Source organism: Sphaeroforma arctica (genome assembly GCF_001186125.1).
Source record: "Sphaeroforma arctica JP610 unplaced genomic scaffold supercont1.629, whole genome shotgun sequence".
Lineage (NCBI taxonomy): Eukaryota > Ichthyosporea > Ichthyophonida > Sphaeroforma > Sphaeroforma arctica.
The window spans coordinates 1-1299 of NW_014039929.1; the positions used below are offsets into that span (position 1 = coordinate 1).

General features: G+C 38.7%; 1 protein-coding gene across 1 annotated transcript in view; it reads left to right on the forward strand.

Annotated features, from left to right (window-relative positions):
* Positions 1-627: 627 nt before the first annotated feature.
* SARC_07704 (hypothetical protein) overlaps positions 628-1299 on the forward strand; it is a gene marked incomplete at its 5' end in the record, with an annotated part of 5182 nt that continues 4510 nt past the window's right edge. Inside the window, 2 exons of the mRNA XM_014298340.1 lie at positions 628-717; positions 991-1051. Coding sequence (XP_014153815.1) covers positions 628-717; positions 991-1051 — 151 coding nt within the window. The remainder of the gene's footprint in view (positions 718-990; positions 1052-1299) is intronic.

The following is a 1299-nucleotide window of genomic DNA, read 5'->3' on the forward strand; positions in this document are numbered from 1 at the left end:
CATATATATGTTGTGTATTGTCATGTGTAGTATTGTATTACGGTGCTTCATCTGTATTAAGCGTAACAGTTAGTGGCCCCTTCTTCGTCCGTCAAGCGTCAGCTGATACATGCATGTATATATGTAGACATTCACCGACAAGCTATAAATAAGACATACATATAGCGTATAAAGATGTATACACACGCGGTATGTATATATCGTGAACGTACAAATATATATATTTATATATATATATATAGAAAAGGTTAGACTCTATGAAGTAGTACAAGTCTGTGTGTGTGCGATTGCACGTATTCCACCTGACTGCGCATCGAGTGTGTCGTAGTTCAGCTGTGCATACAATTGAGTTCTTGAGTGGTAGGTGGTAGTTATGGATGGACCTTAACCTACTCCGCTATCCTACTTTCAACTCCCAGTGTCTATTTTATACCCACCATGTGGTTGCTGTGTGAATGCCCTGAGCTTCCACGAACCGTTACACTCCAACCCTGAGGGTTTGTCTCAGATGTTCGGCTTAAAACGTTCTGTCTTCTCGTGTGTGGAAACGGTCATGCATATCACATGAATGCACGCACTTCATCTCCCCATTGTCTTAATGAATACGTTCCTCTCTTACGCACATCAGAGCCAACGAATCGTGCAGGACCTAATTTTCGCTGGAAAGCATAGAGAAGCAATCCATCGCCTCATGAAAATTGACCCCGCCCATCCCAGGTATATATATATATACACATAAATACTATACGTGTTTTTGAAGTTAAACAATTTTTTGAATTTGTACATATCTTTAAATTTATACATACCTATCAATAGATATTATACATTTATTTATATGTATATATGAACGTACAATGGGTTTGTCATACCTTTTGTACGACCTTCTGTAAGTTCGTGCCAACCTGTTGCACTGAGTGTGCGCATGCCTGCTACGTTCCCTTCGCCTACTCATGCTGAGATGACTACATCCACATTCACATTCTCTCACAGATTCGTTGAAGATGCGTATAAAACCGTGAGCATAGCCTCCCTGCACTTAGAAAAGGACGAGGTGCGTGTGTGTGTGTTACTATGTGATTATGAGTGGATATACGGAGACGGTCACGGGTAGGGCGTGAAATTTTTTTGTTGGTGGCTGGTCTCTCTAATAGAACTGCTTTTATATTATCGGATGACCACGATTCCGTGCATCGATGTACTTATGCGTGTACATACAAACATATATATATATATATATATATATATATATATATATATATATATAGTATATATATATATATATATATGTGTGTGTGTGTT